Below are 18,709 nucleotides of genomic sequence, written 5' to 3' on the forward strand. Positions count from 1 at the left end.
TTGGCCATCAGTCCTCATACAGATTTTGTCAATACTTCTATGTCCCAGGGTTCTGTTGACCGAAACAAACGGCCAAAATGTATGAACGGCGAGGGTCACTGCTGCACCAGGTTCCCTTGCTCTCCCTGGAGAGGGGCAATCTCAGCTTTGACTTTCCTGGATCTCAAAATCTAGTCCGAACTTTGCCCAATGCAAAACTTCTTCCCTCCCCTCAGCCGCCTTCTAGCGCGAGCAGGAACCTGGGCAGTTGGGTCAGGCCCAATGGGGCTGATAACAAACCGCTTGTGCTGACCTGGAGCCGGAAGCAGAGCCGCTCGGGGGCCTCTCAGGTTTGCTGTCTTCCTGCCCTTCTGGGGAGGGGGGTAAGGGCTGTGGCTGCAGCGAGGTAAGGCCCGGGGGACTCGCCCATCTCTCCACCTCTCCACCTCCCCCGGGCTCCGCGACACTTCCACTATGACGGGATCAAGTCCACGTGCTTTGCCTGCAAGGAGTGGGGAGAATACTCCACAGTCTGGGGTGTCACATTTTACTAGAGCTGAAGTCACAAAGTGTGGCCACAGGCCCGGGCATCTCTGTCAGGGCATTTTCTATAAAAGTGCCACTTCTGTCCCAGCAGCAGGGAGACTACGTGCCCGGATCAACCTTTGGAAGTAAACAACTAAAATGCCAGATTGTATACACACTTTAAAAACATGTTTAAATCATTGCTGAGCAACACGAGAGGGGTAAAAACATGCACGTGGGCCAAAAATAAAAGCAAAAAGTCTGAGAAGTAAAACCAGCTTCTATTCTGGGGCTTCTGTGGAACCCTGGTGACCTCGACGTTCTGCTTGAATGAGTACTGGGGACTACAGGTCAAGCTCAGAGCCTGCCAAAGATGGGGAGTCCCTCTCCAGGCCTCCGACAGAAACTGGGGCTTCACAGGGCTTCATCCTCAGGACGGGAGCGAAGGAGAAACAAGCCCACTGCACAGAGAAGTGCAGCAGGGGGTCTTGCCTATCATGATCTCCATGCTGGATAGATTGAGAGAAAAAAAAAAGTGGGGCGCCTGGGTGGCACAGCGGTTGGGCGTCTGCCTTCAGCTCAGGGCGTGATCCCAGTGTTATGAGATCGAGCCCCACATCAGGCTCCTCCGCTGTGAGCCTGCTTCTTCCTCTCCCACTCCCCCTGCTTGTGTTCCCTCTCTCGCTGGCTGTCTCTGTCTCTGTCAAATAAATAAAATCTTAAAAAAAAAAAAAAAAAGTACTCCCCTGAGAATTACGATTCCCTCTTCTCTAGTGTGTGCGGTCCAAATTCGTAGACTGGGGCAGGGGTGGGAATGCTCAAAGTTTTAATCGGAAAAAGCTCCATGGCTGCGTTTAAAGTGATCCCTGAGCTTCGGACAGGAGCAAATGCACATCCTGTCTGGAAAAAAAATGTGATTCCAGCCAGTCTCAAGGAATTCTCATGGTCACAATAAAATGAGCATTTTGCAAACCAAAATCACAAGATGCTATAGAGTGAGAAGGCAAAGGCACACACTGGGAAGACGGCTGCAACACCTGGGCAAAGGGTTAGTATTGAAGAAGTGCACATATCTGTACGAATAAAGCTATAAATCAGACGACGACAAGCTAAATCGCAGAACAGGCACTTTGTAAAAGCTAGATGGCCTGGATGTGGGTGGAGATGCTTAACCTCACTAGTCATCATGGATGTGAAAACTGAACTTCAAGGCGGCATTATACACCCACCAGACTAGCAAAAATTTAAGAGTTGAGCAAATACTAAGGGTTGGTGAAGAGTATGAGGCCAGGAACGCTCATCCACGTGGTAAATCACAGCGCAAACTGATACAACCATGTTGATAAAGAGCTTGTCATTAGCTATAGTATTATCTAATAAACCCCCTCCTCAGTTAATATCCTAGGAAAAACCCTTGCTCCGGAATATTCCCAGAAACATTGTTTATAATGGAAAAATTAGCAACACCCCGTGTGTCTGTCATCAGCAGGACCTACCCGTGCATTGGGCTGTACTCCGATGATGGAATTCCACAATGAACCACAGGGAAGGGGTAACCTGTTTGGGTTTGTCACTTGCAGGCTGGCCTCCCCGAACACGGAGCTGGCCTCTTCCAAGGCTCCATGGAGTCCAGCCATTGCCAAGTGCCTAAGGCACCAATCAATTACAAAGCTCGGACCCCAGCCCCCTAATGAGGTCAGAAGGGGCTGCTGCTTCTCCGAGCAAGGACGCAATGCAGTAAGTCCTGCCGCTGGCTGGCTGTGTCCAACAGCTACGAGAGCACAGTCTGGACCATGGACCCAGGACTGTATCGGGGGGCAGCATTCCCAAGTGAACGATCTGGCAGATTAGGGCTGGAACCAAGGTTCAGCCACATATTTACTGTGTCCCTTCCCCGGGTGACGATGGCGGAGCTGTGCCTCATGCTTCTGCAGCTTGATGCACCGCAGCGCCATGGCGGGCACCCCTGCCCTGCAAGGAGTGGGCCACGCGGGACCCGCATGGGAGGGGACGGCTTCCATCTCCAAGGAGCGCTGTTCCAGCAGCCTGGTGGGAATGTCGTGCGGCCGCTGCCTTTGCACGACAGGGAATGAACCATAACCACATGTGTCAACACAGGTACATCTCAAGAACAATACTGAGGAAATGAAATCAAAGAAAGCAAGCTGAATGATTTCATGTACATAAAGTTCAAAAATAAGCAACCACCCCCCCACACACACACATAATACAGCGGTAAAATTCAAAAGAAAAGCAAAGGAATGACCCACCCCTCTCCCAGGGTAGTGGCTTCCTCTGCATTCATGGAAGAACACAGAGAGCCCCCATACTGTTCTTCTTAAGCTGGGTGCTGGATATAGGGTGTTTATTATTCTTTAAATGGCAAAGGTATGTTTGAGACACTTTTGAACCAATGTTTCACAATAAGAAATTTTAAAAATTTTGTTAAAGACCTGTTCCCACTGCTGAAAGTCTTCGGGTGAGATCTTCGACTTCACGCTGCTGGTTGAGACTGTAAACTTCCTCCCCTACATACAGTCTGCTGGGCAGTTCTCCAGCCTTCTTGCCCCCCACCGTCCCCATGGTCCGTTCTCCCTTCCCGGCCCTCCTCCTGCAGCCAGGGCAGGCGGGCTGCAACGTCCCCTCCTTCACCAGCCACCCCTACTCTGCTCTCTGCTCTTGGTCCACCTAGTGAATTGTCACCCCTCCCCAGACCTCCCTGATGTGCGGGACAGCTGCACGCCCCCTCCTGCCCAGCTGCACCTCTCGGAAGTCATCCTGTGGTCCTAGCCGTCCATACGCTGCCACCCCCCTCACTGACCCAGGTTCCAGAGCCTTCATCTTCATAACACAGGTAGGTGTCGAGCATCAGGGGCCACCGTGACCCCTAGAGTGTCACTAGATGCCAGTGCCGACAGAAGCAGGGAAGCCGCAGCCAACGCTGTGTGCTCTCTGCCTGTGTTCGCTCACTTAACCCCCAGCAACCCTGTGAAGAGGCACCGGATGGTCAGGGTTTCGGAAACCGAGACACTGACACGGTCAAAGAGATCTGTTGACTTGGGATCCAAACTCAGCTTCTGACTCCAGAGCCCACACTTAGTCACAACTCTACACTCCCAGAAAACTGTGGAGCAGGTTGTCAGCTGCCTGTTGTCTCCATAGAAGACAGGGCTGTCAGCTTGGTCTCTGAAATTGGATGGCTTAAAGTCCCAGCTCCATTACTTACTGGGTGGCCTGAAGCCAAGGCACTCTGAGCTTGCTTGCCGTCTGCAGAACTAGAACGGGGATAACAGAACCTGCCTGCTGTCCCCTGGTGGCGAGCTGTCCTGGCGCCAGTGTTCCTGGAGAGACTAATGTAGCCACAGTGCCCCCAGGCGGCTGCCCTGGTCAGCGCTCTAAGGCCAAGCAACCTTCAACAGCAGAAGGGACAAGGAGTCTGGACCCTTGACCCCAGACACAAGCCCATGCGTGGACCGTCAAAGGGCTCAAGTTCATGTAGGATGCAAGAGGCACTGATGACACCACCAAACGATTTCCCTTCACATACCTAGAACCAACTGCTCCTGGACCCTAAATACAAAACGCATGAGCCTGACAATACGGGTCCAGAAAAGGTGAGCCCTCCGAGAATCCCCCAGCTGAGACCTACTGCCAAAAGGTTTGCCTACAAGGCAGCTGAGCCCCGTCTGAGAGATGCGGCAGGGGTGGCAGCTCTCCATTCCATTTTGTCCAAAATAACCAAGTCTGTCATCCCCCTGCTTTTGTCTTCCGAGGACAATCAGAGACCAGGCTCTGGACTGAGCCCCAGGGTTGAACCTCTCAGTCTGCCCCTTAGCAGCACCTGACATAAGGTAAAAGGGGGAACAACAACACTGAGTACAGGGCCCCCCCCTCGAAATGAAAATCTAGCCGAGAGAGACAAATGCATAAACATCTCCACGATCACAGAGCTGTGCCAGAGCCGGGAAGCATGGCCAAGCGAGGTCACTCACCTGCGGGGCCAGGGCTGGGCAGCAGAGGCTTCCTGGAGGGAGCCCGACTGTGCGGAGGGAGCCTCCGGGGAGAGCAGACGGTGGAGGACGGAAATAGCCGTCAGGGTAAAGGCAAGGCGGCAGTGCAGCAGCAGAAGTGCTGGCAGAAACAGTCACGGTGCTGACGGCGGTGCTGGCAGGAGTGGTGGGCACGGTACCGCTGGCCTCGAATGACGCAGAGGGTACGGGTACCACCCCCAGCAGTTGCAAATCTGTGTACAACTTCTGACTTCCCCCAAATTTAACTACCAATAGCCCATTGACCAGAAGCCTCACCGATAACATCAACAGGTGATCAAGACGTATGTGGATATGTCCTGTCTATTATATTTCAACAATCCAGCCACCTCCGGAAAAGAAAGCGTCATTCAGAAAATCAGAGCAGAAAATACACTCACAGTACTGTACCGTGTTTACTGAAAAACACCTGTGTGTAAGCGGACCCGCACAGTTCCAACCTGAGTTGTTCAAGGGTCAGCTGCAGTGGTAGTGAAAGTCGTCGCGGTAGCAGCGGGACGAGTAGCCGTGGGAGGAGAGCCAGCAGACGTGGCGGCAGCCTCCATGGCAGTAGCAGGAGTGGGGGTAGGAGGTGGTCAGAGCGGGAGTGCTAGGACTAGCACAGCAATGGCAGGAGCAGCAGCAGGAGCAGCAGGAGCAGGTGGGGTGGCAACAGGGGGAGGGGCGGCAGTGGGGGAGCAGCAGTAGGGGGAGGGGCGGCAGTGGGGGCAGGCAGCAACTGGAGTGACAGCAGCAGGCACAATATACACAGCATGTGTCCCATGCACCCACCATTCTACAAACTTCTCTACATTCTAATTCACTTAAGCTTTACGAAGTCCCTAAATAAATACAACATCCCCAACTTCTGAGCAACTGCAACAGAGAGAAGTCAAATCATCTGGCCAAGGGTCCCACCCTCCTAAGTGCCACAGCTGGGATTCTGAGCTGCAACCTCGTACCCTGGACTGCAAAGGAGGCCTGAGGCTCCATGGGGGTGCAGGGAAGCTGCTCGGCTGGACAGCTAAAAGCCAGGTTGTTTCAAGAATAAAATGAGAGAACGTATGTATTGTGTCCAGCACACGGCTGATAGGAGGGGACAGACGGCGGATGGAGATGAAAGCATTTCGGGACTTCTAATCCAAACATGCAGCTCCCAAAGCCAGGAGAGCAGGGCCAGGCCCCAGTTCTAGGGCAGCGGTCTGGAGCAGGGTGGGGGTGGGGCTACAGTCCCTCTGAGATCCTCTGAGATGTATCAGAAGCCCCTCCCCCACCAAAAAAACGAACATGAGCATGGACACAACACGTGCTTCACACCACAGCGCCCCTCCTGAGCCCAGAATCCCCCGAGAACCTTCCTTTCTCTCTTAAACGGCTTTCCTGGAAACGAAGCTAACCTTAACAAAGCCTACTCCCACCTAGCCAGGACCTGACCAATGGCTTAGTGCTGGGCTAGCGGAGGCCCAGCTCCGCCCTTACCCACCTTGACCTGGGGCTCTACCACCTGCAAACCTTGGCTCCATCCCTTCCCCCTTTTGAAATGTGTCCAGCATCAGAAGATCTGCATGACGGCTCTTTTCTTAAAAGGGGACAACCCCACACTTTTCAAACCAGAATACCCAAAACCGGCCTCTGATTGGCATACGCTGGAAAACCTCTAGGTGTTCAAACGCCGCCCGGTCACTCCCGTCCTGGGAGTCTCCAGCGAGAACTGACCCGAACTGACACGGGGCTGGAGCTCGGAGACGCGCACTGCAGTGCTGTCTGCCAGCAGCGACAACTCCGGTGTGTGTCGCAAAGGCGAGTTCCACGGACGATCACAGACACACACAAAGGCTGTCCTAGTCAAACATCTGTGAAAACTGGGTCAGAAAGTGAAAAGGTTTCTTTTTTGCAGTTTTCAAAGGCCTTACTAACTAGTGAGCGTTGTGAGCCTCCGACCGAGAGAACAGCGCGCCCGAGCTTTCTTGACCGTGGAACGCTGACCCAGCAGCACACACGTGGAGCTCTTCTGTGGCACCAACGGGGACTCCTGTGCTTTGCCGCACTGCCCCCAGCCCCAGCACACCACCTCCCCAACAGTCAGGGCTCCCCCCCCTCCAGTCTCACCTCACATTCTCTTACCCCCTTACCTGCTCCCATCAAGCTTCCAGCCCAACTCGCACCTAGACTGCTCTTGTCCAGGGTCCTGAGACCTCCCGGGGCCACCCCGGACACGCACAAACACTCTGGCCTCCTTCCTTCCCCTCCACACACCTTGATCATTCCCCCTTAGAAACTTCCCCTGCCAGCAACACCCCTCCTCCCTTTTAGCAAATACGCACCAAGACTTCAGCTTCATTATCACGGGAAAGAGGCCACCCCACCTTCAGTAGCCAAGGAGCCCTACTTTCACTCCCAGAAGAGGCGTTCCACTTGCAACCTGATCTTCTATGCTTATTTACTCTACTGGCGTGCAACCTGCTCCACTTTCAATGTGCAAAAGCCAGAGTCTAGAAAATCTTTTGGATTTAAGCCGGCCGGGACCTGTTTTGCAGCACCCACAGCAGAAGACTCCTTCCTGATTCGTTCACACCTCCTCACCAGCAAGAAAAGGCTGTTCTTCCCTCACGCCCCCTCCTTTCTCGGTTGCTGTGGAAGGTAACCCCACAAGGTGGCGGCACGAGAGTGACACGAGACCCTCTGAAACACAAGGTCGGGGGCTGCGGGGCCGTGAAGGGCCGTGAAAGAGTCTTTCTGGCAAATGTGCTCCCTCCCCGACCTTCCCAGCTTGGGCTTCCTTTTACAGACACACACAGGGAGGTGCTATGTTTATTGTTTTCTTTTTTTAATGAAACTAAATCACTGCTTACAAAAACCTGCAAGAGCCCTCACGCCCATCCCCTTCACACTTCCCTTGGCTCAGCCTCTCCCCATCTCCCAGGAAGTGAAACTCAGTGAACGCCATGAGGGGAGAGGCCCTGGGCTCCGACCTGAGCCTTCACAGGGTGACAGTTCTACCTCCCATGATCCTTCCTGTCAGGCTGGAGGTGGCATGGATGAGGGTGGTCCCCGCCGCCATGGCTCTCAGGTCACCACCCGGACCAGAGTGAAATGATGTGACTGCCCCGCCCCAGAGACCCCCCCGCCCCCCCAGTAGTCTCTCCCCTTCCTCCCCCCACCCCCCACCCTAATTCTACCCCTCTACTGAGATGAGGCCCAGCTCCCAGATCCGAAGGGCCAGGGCCTACAGGCTGTAGAATTTGAGGCTCCTGTCCATGCCCGTTGAAGCGATGAACTTGGCGTGGTGCCCAAAGGCCACCCCTGTGGTCAGGCCACTATGCTCTGAGGAGAGAAACAGGAGACAGTGGTGAGGCTTCTCCCCCTCAGGGCTGAGCGCTGACCCTGAGGATGCGCTCCCAATTCATCCAGTGCTTCCCGGGTCAGGGCTCACGTACTCTTTCCCCAGTTACCTCTACACCCCCAAGGGCAGGGTGCCAGTCCGACCTGCACACCACCCGTCCCCAGGGCCTTACGTGACACCTGGCACACAGCAGGCACTGAGTTCTTGTTGTGGGCTGAGTGAACAGAGGAACATCAGCGCCCCTACCTGAGCTTTTGGGGCAACTGCAATTCTGCTCAGTCCAAGTTTGTTAGAATTGACTGGGAACTGGCAAGAGGGCGCGACAGACCAAGCAGACATGCTTCCCCTCATCACAACCTTAGTTTTACAAATTTACTGAGTTTTCACTTCGGTTTAAAACCTCACTGCTCAGTTGGCTGATATACGTTTATAGTATGTAGTTAGTTCTAACTCCTTGCTTATCACCGGACAGTCCGTTAGCATGTTCCAGCTCAGGGAGTTCTGACGTAGGGACCCCGGAGCCCCAACCCAGAGCAGGGCTGGGCCATGGGCAGAAGAGGCTGGGTGACACACTGCCCCGGATTCAGGCAGTTCATGAGCAGCAAAGCAAATTCCTTCTAGGTTTAGAGTAACACCTGGAGCCATGACCACAGAGCCCAGGCTGTGCTTCCAGCCCACTACTCTACCCCACTCAACTCCAAAGCCCAGAGCCCAGTGAAGGGTCACGGTCAGGCCTGCACACCCCTGCAGCACACGCACTGAGCAGGGCTCAGCGGAACGTGACGGGGCAGGAGAAGCACCCTGGGGCCCACCCACGCCCTGCTGACAAGGAGGAGAATTTCATCGACAAAGACAGCAAACAACTGCCATTCGCTAGCACCCCAGCGTGCAGCAGGCACTCTGTCACTGTGCGTGCCACTTCTGTATCCCCGGCTGGTACAATACGCAAAGCAGGGCCAGTCTGACCATTTTAAGAAGCTGCGGCTCTGAGAGGTAAGTCCCGGACCCAGGGCCCGCACAACTACTAGAGGAGGCTTGCAGCCCCATTAGCCACTGTCCCCTCACTTGCTACTTTCCTTCTCCACCTTTCACGACCGCAATCAAGTGATTATTTGTGAACTCGTTCCACGTGTGCCTTCCTAAGCCGACTGGAATTCCATCAGTGCGAGGCCTAGATCTCAGTTACGGCTCCATCCCACATCAGACAAAGACGCAATGCTGAACAGCGGCAAATCCTACCACGTGCCAGACACTGTTCTATGTATGTACGTGTGCGACACACGTATGCACGTCATGTACACAGCTACTTCTCCTGTTTGTACGTCTGTGTACGCACAGAAACAAATAACTTCATACAGATACAAACTCATCTAAGCCTCACCACCACCCCGTGGAGTATGCACTGTTAGCATTCCCCTGAGACACTAGGCGACTTGTCCAATGTCACACAGCTTGAAGCGGACTTGAAGTGGTAGAGCTGGCATTTAAAGCCCAGCAGTCTGACTCGAGTTCATTTTCTTAGCCACTCAACTCGTCTTAGGTAGTGATGAAAAGCTGCCTAGGCAAACTCACGCCTGCCCCTAGAAACTCCTAGGCCAGTGGTATCAGCCCTCTTCATTCTGGGCCAGGGCACCCTTGGGGTCCCAGAGTCAGACCCTACCTGTGAAGTGAAGAATCTCTGTCCACTGCTTGCAGATGTAGATCTGGACATCCGTGCCCCCGAGGGCCAGGTAGGTACCGCTCTGGTCAAAGATCAGTGACTTCACCTGCCAGAATCAGGAGAGAGGTCACAGGAGAACAGAAACTATGGGGCAGTGAGGGATAAACAGAAGTTAGATTAATTCAGTGAATAACTGACAACTGAGGAGCCGCAACCGACAGAGCAGGGGAGAGAGGGGGCACACCTCAAAGTTGTTATCCAGCTGCAGCGTCTTGAAGTTTTTAAGCTTGCGCAGATCCCAGAGCTTGACAGAGGAGTCGTCAGCCGCTGTAGCCAAGTAGTAACCGTTCTCCGAGAAGGCAATGCTGGTGATGGGGCCCGAGTGGCCGGGGAAGTTGGCCACGTTGGTGCGCTCCTATGGTTTGGGGATGAGGAGCACAACATCACCCACTGGTCACAAGAGGGAGAAGATGGAGTTCACCAAATGCCGACCTCTGAGCCGTCCTCCTCCATCCTTCAGGGAAGGACCACTAGCAGGAACGGCAGAAGCAGATGGCCCAGTCCAGGAACCCCGGACCACACCTACCACACCACACACACGCACACGCATGGGCGGCCACAGTCTCTCCATCCTAGGGACACCCCAAGGACCAGGAGCCATAAGCATTTAATCAACGCTGCATAGTCAAGAGCTCAGAACCTCGGCCTCGGATGGAGGCTGCTATGTCCTACCTTCAAGTCCCAGATCTTGATCTGCGAGTCCATGGTGCCTGTCCCAAAAATGAGTCCATCAGGGTGGAACTGTGCACAGGTAAGAGCTGCAAGAGAGGAAGACAGAGCTGTGCTCAGAGCCCACAGGAGAGACAAGCACAGCGAAAGGTTCCTCGTTCTTCAAGCTGCTCACTGTGCCCAGGACAATGCCTGGCACCCGGCAGGTGCTGGCAGCAAATGTATTTTAAGAACAAGTGAGCAGGTGACTAAATAAAACATAAAAATAAGTGGTAGGCAACAAAAGACAGAGCCCAGCGCCTCTGAAGCAACTTACAGCAGCCAGAGGTCTCATCCGTCACCTTGGTGAGCACACGCCCTGTCTGGATGTCAGAGAAGGCCCAGTACTGAAAAAACAGAAACAATGGAACCAGTAAGAAAGTGGGTGCCCTTCAGGAAGGCAGGGACCCTCATTCAGCAAGCCCTGGCAAAGCCAGCCCCTCTGAGCAGAGGAACATTCTCCTCTGGGGTTCTGGGGAAGCAGCTGGTGTTGGTAAGATGTTCCCTCCTCCCAGGATTTTCAAGCTCAGAGACCAACAGGCCTCTGCAGCGTCCAGGCTGGGCCCACACCTGGTCATCAGAGGAGCTCAGGAGATAGTCCCCAGTGGCATGCAGGCTGAGGCCTGTCACGGCGCTCTCGTGGGCCCGAACAACCTGCACACAAGAGGCATTCGGGACCGACCAAATCCTGATAGTAGCATCTGGAGAGGCAGAAAACACCAGCTCCTGAAAGGAGAGCAGAAGAGAAGGACCATAACAATCTTACAAAAGGGGGCTGGGGACGGCCATAACCCCAACAACTGCTACTCTTTCAGCCCTGTCCTGCCTACAGACATCCATCCACGCAATGATGCCTAAGAGAGCCAACGGTAAATGCTATTTAAAACGGCAAATCAAACAGCATGGCCTACGTGAGGAAGCCTATCTATCCAGCAGTAAGAAGGACAGCTGTACCAGAGAGCAATTTCCCATGCCCTCTTTCTAGGACCAGAAAGAGCAATGTGGCTAGTGCAATTGAAGAAATGAATTTTTTTGTTTTAGTTTTTTTTACTTTGTTTAAATAGACACATGTAGCTAATGGCGACTGGCAGGGATAGCGCGGGTCCGAGCAGCACTGGGTCTGGGAGGGGCTGCAAGGGCGAGTTCCGCGTTCCAGTGCCTCCCACACTTCAGCTCTGCAGGCGCAAGTTCATCCTCAGAAAAATTTGGGGCAGAGCCAACTTACACAGTGTCAGCTACCGATTATTTGGGTTAGGACATTAAAAATTGTAAAGTAGAACCAACTACCCTATTTCGTCAACACAATTTCATAAGAAAAATAACATATTAACACCCAGTCAACAAGAAAGGAGTGCTTTCCATCTGAAATACATTTAGTTTTGGGGTGCCTGGCTAGCTCAGTCTGGGGAACATGTGACCCTTGATCTCGGGGTCAGGAGTTCGAGCCCCACGTTGGGCATAGAGATTACTTAAATAAATAAAACTTAAAATGAATAAATGAATATAGGTAAATACATTTAGTTCCATGAAAAATTCACATCATTCATCTATTTCTAATTTCATTAAGGGACAGGGAAAAGATTGATCATCTGGGAAGCACAGACTTAGCCACTCTCCTAGCCTCAGACCCAAACTGTCCCCGACCTCAAGACTCAAATCCTGTAGGTAAGTAATCTCGTCTAAGGAGCTGTCTCTGCCCTCTACACCAGCACCTCTCCATCTACTTCAGCCCACGTCACTTTCAATCGTCAACATCAAGTCCCCCCTAAACCCTGAAGGACCATGGGAATGTGGACAAACCTGTCCTTCCCAGATATGCTGAATCAAGATTTTCCTGAGCTTTGTTTTCCATGTTTGTATTATAGATGGTGTAGGGTTTTTCCTTTTCCTAACGTAACATAGGTCTGTGAATATGCTTATTCGAGCTCTCCACTTCCTCTCTTCCTCTGGTCTGAAGGCCACTGTTTTAAGTCCTACAGAGTACAGGGCAACCCTGTGACTGCAAACAAAGGCCTAGGGCCCACTCGGAAGGCTCAGCGCTCTTCCTCAGGCCCGATTCACTTCAACAAGGACACAGCAGGGCACTGGGTAACTGGGCCGCAACCCGAAACCACTGCACACAGGGCTCAGGAATGAGGAACCCCGGGTGACTGGCAGAACCCTTTACCTGGGAAGGATGAAACACCACACTGGTGACTTTCTTGGTATGGCCTTTGAGGGTGGCCAAGATTTGCTCAGAACTCTTGTCGAAGACGACAACATTTTTATCCGCCCCACCTAGAAAGGACCCAGATAAGATCCAAAAATGAGTCACGCCCACCAGGGTCCCTCTGCTGAAGAAGGTACTTTTGTGCCCGGAACGTGCAGAGGACAGAAGCATGCACCCTCTCCACCACCCTCCCTGCCTTGGCCTGCCGGGCCTGGCCGGCTCTCACCAGTAAGGATCTTGTTGGTGTCGGCAGGGCAGAGGTCCAGTGCGAGGATCCCAGGAATGCTGGCACTGTGCAAGCCCTAAGCAGAGGGCACGACATCAAACCCAGTCATGGCCGAATCCAGGCCGGCCATAAAGCCACACGACTCCCCCAATTCCATTCCCCAACCCCGGGGAACAAGAGTGACTTCTGCTCCTCATTCCCTGCGCTTGGCCTCCTGCCCGGACACAGCACCGCCATCACGGCATTACTGGGAAAGCCACCACCAGGCAAGGAGAGAAGCCCTAAGAACTCCACAGCTGGGGGAAAAGCCGGAGCCAGGCCCGAGCACAGCTCTAGGCCACTGCTCCCTACGCTGGATGCCCGGCCCAAGATGCCACGGGGACACCCCGCCTCCCAGGTAGCAGGGACCTGGCCACTCACCACATGGGATGCCACCTGCCGGTATTTGCTCAGCTCCTCTGGCTTCACCAGCTCCTCCGGCACCGTCTTCCCTCTCTGAGAAAAAGCAAAACCCCCAACAAGAGCATCAGTGAGTGGAGGATGCAGCGATCGCCCTTCCCCCGAGGGCGGCAGCCGCCTCCACTGGCCAGCTCTCCCCTGGCTCCCCGGCTCCGGGAGGACTCACCTTCTTACGCTCCGTGGTGAGCACAGTGGCCTTGTCTTGAAGCTGGGTGAGAGGGAGGAACAGGTGCAACGTGAGACAAGTTATCTTGCCAGGACAGAGGCATGCTGGACACTGGTCACATCCCCAAGTGTCACCTGCACTCGTGATCTGCCGGGTTCTGTGCTAAGGGCTTATGTGCATTCCCTCTTCTTACTCTCACCCCAACCTAATGAGGGGGTGCTGTTGACCTTACTTCACAGAGGAGGACACTGAGCCTCAGAGGAGTGAGGTCACGTCCCCAAGGCCTCAGAGGTGACAAATGGCAGAGCGAGCACCTGAACCAGCTCTGCAGAGCTCCCAGACCAAGTCTACACCACCAAGAGAGTGAAGATGCAAGGTGAGCACACACAAGACACAAACAATCAACTCCTACAGGCGAGTTCTGTGAATACGACAGGGCACTGGCCCTGGAATCTGGCCCGCTCTGCCTCTTGTGAGCTGTGCCTTTGAATCTTAGTCTCCGGTTCTTTATCTGTAAACTAAAAATGGTAATTCCCATTCTATCTCCCTCAGAGAAAACATATAAGAACGTGTAACAAAGTGTTTTACAATCTGCAAAGAACCCCCAATGACAGTAAAAGCTACAAGTTGCACTTATCAGTAATTACAATCTTTTAAATTCTCACAAGTCTACAAAGTAGACACTGGTAGAAACAAGTTTAGAACAGTTTAGAAACAAGGAAAATGAGATACAAAGTTGGTTAAGTCAGCCCAAGGTCATAAAGCTTCTAAGAAGTGATAACAAAGCATGAATACGGGCCTCAGTCTGTGCTCTGCACCTCTCTGCTTGAGTCCCACATGGATGGGATTTCTAGTCAGTACTGGGCTCAAGGCAGAGGGTGAGAAGTGAGGGCCCACCAGCATTCCCACCCAGTGACTTCCCACAACTTACCTTCTGGATAATCTCAGGGGTCATTCCCACCAGTTCGCCCAAATCCATCGGCTCGCCTGCACCCTGAAGACAAGAAAGTTAAAGGTGAGGGAGGCACAGAAAGCCAAAGACACTTGCAGGACAGTCATGTGCGACACCGCACAAAGGGGCTGCTGATGGGGGGTGAGGGGGCGGCACACTCACCGCAACACTCGGCTGTGAGCTTGGCACGGCCTGCGGCACGATGAGACCAGCCTGTGGCTTCAGGGTGGCCAGAGCTGAGACAGAAGAAGAGATTAGCAATAGGGTATTACAAAGCAGGACCAGCCCAGGGTGGGGGATGGCGGGGCAGAGGCTGCACCTTCTCGGGCAGCTGTAACTTCCTTGGTCAGACGGGCAATGACACGGCAGGCGGCATCGTGCTGGTACAGAGCGTGAGACAGCTCTTGGCGGGTTGTCTGCAGCTGCTGGCGCAGAGTGAAGCTGTGCAGCATGACTGCATCCTGGGGAAGGGAAACGCCACCGTGAGGGGGTGGAGGGGGGAAGGGAGCACCCAATAGAAGGGTCAGGCCTTGATCAAGAGGACGCTGCCCCGTATTCCCACAGCCCGGACCAGTATCAGTAACCTAAGCGATACACAAGGGACCAGGAATGCGCTGGCAGCCACCCTGGAGCTGCTGCCCCACACCAGACACTGGGCACAGCGAGGAGTGGGAGCACGCTCTTCCCCACCCCCGTCTCCAATTTACTGGCAAATCTCGATGTCATGCCGTCACCTCCCCACAAAGGAAGAATAATGCTGCCGCTGCCATTTATCGACTGCCCTCATCGTGTCAGGTACTGTGCAAGACAGTCGCTCAAGATGTATTTACTCATTCATCTTTTAGAGAGCCTACTACATACGGTGCGGCTCTTGGTGCTAGGGATATACTGACGAATAAAACAAATCTCTGATGTCACGAGGTTTATATTCTAACCTTATTCTAATTCTCCCCCGAACCCTGACAGATCGGCACAAATCCCTGTCCTAGAGTCAGGAAAACCGGGACTCACATGTGAGCAATTTGCCCAAGGTCATATGGCAAGTGAGCAAGCGAGTTAAGTGTGGAACCCAGATCTGTATGACCTCAACAACCAGGCTCTTCCTCCGCTATCATGCTGCCCCTCATTAAAAAAAAAAACAAAAGCTCTATCCTTCCCACCCCAAGTCCTAGTGCAGTGACACACTCTCTTCAAGTAGAGAGACATCGGTTCTCTTCCAGGGACTCACCCACTCATCCTGCAAGGCTTTCAGAATGGCTGGGATGCTGGTAGCGGAGGGGGGCTTGGGCCGAATTGGGTGAGCAACTGCCAAGAGAGGGAGAGTGGGTATGAAGAACCATAACCCGGGGACTCTTCCTCCCCCCTACCTCCTTCCCCTTTAGCCTGCATTAACAGAACACCATCTCCTCCTCCAGTGCGCTGGCACCACCTCCAACCTCTGAAGCTCTGAGCTAAAACAGCCCTGGACCGAGGCCAGCCTCCAGGCACCTTTGATGTCGATGAGCTGCTCCTCGGATAGAGGCTGGTTGTTGATGGGGTCTGTGCCATTCTCTGCAATATACTTCTCAATGAGCCGCCGCTCGTAAACATGATTAGAGACAGGGGACACGCACGGGTGCTCGGGCACTTCATTGGAGACTGTGGAGAAAAGGCAGGCAGTGAGCTTGGGATGCTGAAAGGGACCCTGGGACAACGGGATGCCTCACAGGCAACTGGCCCCAACAAAGCCTCACATCCCCACATTCAACAGAAAGCAGGACATGACACTAGTTTTGTAATGTCCCCAGCATCTTTTCAGCTACGTAACTAGCTTCTCCATCACTCTCCTGACAGGTAGTCAACCAACAATTACTGCATGACTACCACATGCCCCATACCTACGGAGCAGTCAATAATCCCCGCCCACCTCCTTTGGGAACAAAGATGCTCAGGCACCCATTATACTCTAGGACACGGAGATACACACGGCCACTCAAATCTCAGTCTACAGCCCAGACGGATTATCAGACAAAGAAATTACAAAGCATCGTGACAAGTGTTACATTAAGAAGAAACACTTACATGGCGTTCATCAGGTGCCAAGCATGATTGTAAACATTTTCCACAGATGACTCATCCTCACAACAACCCCCAACAGAGGTAACATTGACACTCCTGCCTCAGTAGACCACGCACCCTTGAGGATAGGGATTATAGCTGGTCTGACTTCCAAGCACAGTGCAGATGCCCAGCAGGCATCCAGTAAACATCTAACAAAAACACCTAAACACGACCAAATGAAAGGATGTGCTAGAAATATAGAAAAAAAATCTTCCTCAAGACTGAAAGAAAACAATGAATGTGAAAATATTTTGCAAACTGTAATTTCTTCACTATGAAAGATTCCTTTTTCTGGCCCTCATTTCCCTTCCTTCCTTCCTCCCTTCTTTTGGATGCATGGAGAGGTTCTGAGAAGAGCACAGGGCTTACGAGCTGGAAGCAAACCGAGAAAGGGATGTTCTAGTAACCTGATGACACAGTGAGAATGGAAAACATCTGAGTGCCGCATTAAAATACCAAAAGGAAAGACCGTACAAGGCAGGGGGGAAAAAGCCTGGATCTGGGGTGGGAGAAACTACCTCCACCACCCAGCCCCGCCACAGTCTCCTGGAGCCTTACATCCTCATCTGTAAAACCCCCATCTTCGTTTCTGCTTTGGAGAATTCTTGTGAGGATAAAATGAGATCACGGACTTGGAAGCGCCGCGTCAAAGGCTTTATAAATGTGCGCTGTGTCTGGTAGTCATACAGGGTGAGGCTGGGAGCCAGGGGCCTGGATTCCAGCCCTGTCACTGCCTCTAACTCGCTGTGTGACCTTCGCAAACTGCAGAATCTCTGACTACCCGAGCGGGACCTCAGACGTCATGCAGTGCAATGCCCTCTTTTTGCAGATGTGGAAACTGAGGCCCAGAGCCTGCGCCAGATCACAAAGCCAATCCGAGGGGAGATCCTGCACAAGCCCGATTCCTACACCACAGTTGTTTCCCTGCACCAGCTCACTCCATCCAGGCCTCAGTTCACTGCGTAAACGAGGTGCTTGGCGTCAGTGACGTCTGCGACAATAAACTTGAGGCGTTATGTAAACTGTGAAGCGCTGCGCAAATGCACCCCACGCCGAGGAGGAGGAGGACCGCCGCGCTGACAGGCCGCCGCCCTGCCCCCAGGGAGCCCTGTTTTCGCCTCCGCCCCGACCCCGGCGCCGCAGCGGACCGCAGCTCCTCCCGCTCCGCGCTCCGGCCCCCTGCGACCCGCGATCGGCCGCAGCCGACACTCACTCGAGCAGATCAGGGACATGGCGCCGTCGCTGCGCTCCGAAGCACCTCACACCTGGCTCCGGGATTCGCTTCTGCGCCGCCGCGGGCCGCTTCCGGTAACCCGCTGCTTCCGGGACGCTCCGCGGCCAGCGGGGAGCGACCCCGCCGAGCGATGCTCGCGTAGCGCTTCACGTGGGGCTGCGGCCGGTCGCGCGCCTCAGCCTCCACCACCTAACGGAAACTGCCCTTTCCCAGAATGCAACCGGGCAGGAAAGGGCCCGCCAGGGAACCTTCGGCCATTTCCGGACCGACTCGGCGCCGTCCGTAAAGCGCTCCCGGGGCCGGGACCGAGGAGGTTCCAAACTACATTTCCCACGATGCAGTGGGAATTTAAAGCCAATGCATTGAGCAACACTTTCTTGAGACCTGTGCTGCGCTGGTCCATGGGACCGTCGCCTTGAAAACTTTGGAGCGTATGAGAATTTCCTAACCAACTTTCTAAAATGCATCTTCCTGGGGTCTGCCTTAGAAAGTCTGCATTTTCAGTGTGTGCCCCCACGTGATTCTGAGGCAGGTGTATCTCCGACTACCCTTTGAGAGACACTGCTAGGTGAGCCGTGAAGAAAGCGCAGAGGCAGATGGGTAGACCTGCCTCTACTACCAATTTGCGCTGTGATCGTGAGCAAGTCATCGCCTTCTCTGCCCTTCCGACATGACTGCCAGGCCCCTTCCAGCTCAGATCTGTCGGGTTCTAAGTGGCTATCTATAAGAGGCTCTAAGGAATCATGTACAGAACACGTGGTGTGGGCTATAAAGGATGTAGGCAAATCAGGACAGACAGGTGTGATCAGTAAAGTCTTGGCTGAAGAGGGGTGAGTGAGCTGGATTTTTACAGGTAGGCAATATTCAGATAGAAGGGGAGAACAGAAGGCATCCCAAGATGAGGAAGAGTGTGAGCAAAGTCTTGGAGAGAAGAATAAAAGTTGCACGTATGAAGGATAGTATAGCATAGTAGCCAAAAGCAGTCTAAAGTCAGATTGTGTGTGCTCTAATCCCAGCCCACCCAGCTAGTAAACTGTGTGAACTTCTCTGCCTTAATTTC

At 53.5% G+C, this 18,709-nt stretch overlaps 1 protein-coding gene across 1 annotated transcript; it reads right to left on the minus strand.

Moving 5' to 3' along the window:
* Positions 1–7,342: 7,342 nt before the first annotated feature.
* PRPF19 (pre-mRNA processing factor 19) lies at positions 7,343–17,865 on the minus strand. The gene is made up of 16 exons (XM_026487799.4): positions 17,629–17,865; positions 15,804–15,953; positions 15,544–15,620; positions 14,635–14,776; positions 14,478–14,551; positions 14,295–14,357; positions 13,364–13,405; positions 13,159–13,233; positions 12,739–12,814; positions 12,471–12,580; positions 10,874–11,029; positions 10,581–10,650; positions 10,268–10,353; positions 9,780–9,950; positions 9,536–9,641; positions 7,343–7,856 (listed from the first exon to the last, which is right to left on the minus strand). Exons 1-16 carry the CDS (start codon positions 17,645–17,647, stop codon positions 7,759–7,761), a joined length of 1,515 nt encoding a protein of 504 aa, XP_026343584.1. The 5' UTR covers positions 17,648–17,865; the 3' UTR covers positions 7,343–7,758.
* Between the last annotated feature and the right edge of the window lie 844 nt (positions 17,866–18,709).

Source organism: Ursus arctos, unplaced genomic scaffold (genome assembly GCF_023065955.2).
Source record: "Ursus arctos isolate Adak ecotype North America unplaced genomic scaffold, UrsArc2.0 scaffold_23, whole genome shotgun sequence".
Classification (NCBI taxonomy): Eukaryota; Metazoa; Chordata; class Mammalia; order Carnivora; family Ursidae; genus Ursus; species Ursus arctos.